The following is a 973-nucleotide window of genomic DNA, read 5'->3' as shown; positions in this document are numbered from 1 at the left end:
CCCCCCCTAACCCGGGGGGGGGCCCCCGGGGGGCCCCCGAGTCGGAACTTGTGTGCAATGTTTTTCACAAAAAAGATTTAAGTTTCAGAGTTCCGAAGACTGCAGTGTCTCTGGACTTTTACTTCAAACCCCCCGCAGGAGACAAACTGCAGCAATTCATTTTTGCTGAACTTTTTGTGCGCCTCGCGAACTTGTCCTTAGCTGAGGTAGGCGCTGCCAACTGCTGCTGCTGCTGCTGCTGCTGGTGGTAGTGCGGCTGCTGCGGCTGCGGTTGCTCAGGGGCTCCCCGAGGGGCCCCCTGAGGGGCCCCCTTAGAGGCCCCCTGAGGGGCCTTCTGAGGGGCCTTCTGAGGGGGCCCCTGGGGGGCCCCTGGGGGGCCCCTGAGGGGCCCCCTGAGGCCTGTTGTTTGAATTCTTTTCTGTTTCTGCAGTTGTTCCGTGTCTTTGAAATATCTCGAAAAGGGCCTTTTGAAAGGTCATTTTTCTCTTGAATTATCTCTGAAATATCTTTTGAAATTAAGTTAAATTCATTTTTAATTTTTTAATTTTTTATTTTCTTTTTTGTTCTTCAGGCCTTCGACGATTCTGCCCGAGCCGGCTTCCGCCTGTCTTTCTCTCTGGGCGTCGGCGCCGGGGCAGCCTCGAGGCCCTTTGCATTGGGGCTGCATGCATTTGGCTTTTCTGCGGGCATTTCCCAGCTCCTTTTGGCTGCTGCTGCCTGCCTGGGGGGCCCCCCTGCTGCAGTTGGGGATGGGGCCCCCTCGGGGGCCCCGGAGGCGCTTTCAGGGGCCCCCGGGGGGCCCCAGGGGGCCCCAGAGGGCCCCTCAGAGGACCTAGAGACGCTTCCAGGGGCCCCCGGGGGGCCCCAGGCGGCCCCGGGGGGCCCCCAGGGGGGCCCCCAGGGGCCCCAGGGGGCCCCCCGATGCCCCGCAGAACCCTTTTTGCAGCAGGAGCTTCTGGAGTCCGCGTGGGAG

General features: G+C 61.2%; 1 protein-coding gene across 1 annotated transcript in view; it reads left to right on the top strand.

Annotated features, from left to right (window-relative positions):
- Positions 1–105: 105 nt before the first annotated feature.
- ETH_00038000 (uncharacterized protein) overlaps positions 106–973 on the top strand; it is a gene marked incomplete at both ends in the record, with an annotated part of 1,207 nt that continues 339 nt past the window's right edge. Inside the window, 2 exons of the mRNA XM_013374596.1 lie at positions 106–206; positions 572–973. Coding sequence (XP_013230050.1) covers positions 106–206; positions 572–973 — 503 coding nt within the window. The remainder of the gene's footprint in view (positions 207–571) is intronic.

Source organism: Eimeria tenella, genomic scaffold (genome assembly GCF_000499545.2).
Source record: "Eimeria tenella Houghton genomic scaffold, Eth_scaff2169, whole genome shotgun sequence".
NCBI lineage: Eukaryota > Apicomplexa > Conoidasida > Eucoccidiorida > Eimeriidae > Eimeria > Eimeria tenella.
The sequence above is the reverse complement of the archived record's forward strand: the minus strand, read 5'-3'. Positions and strand labels throughout refer to the sequence as shown.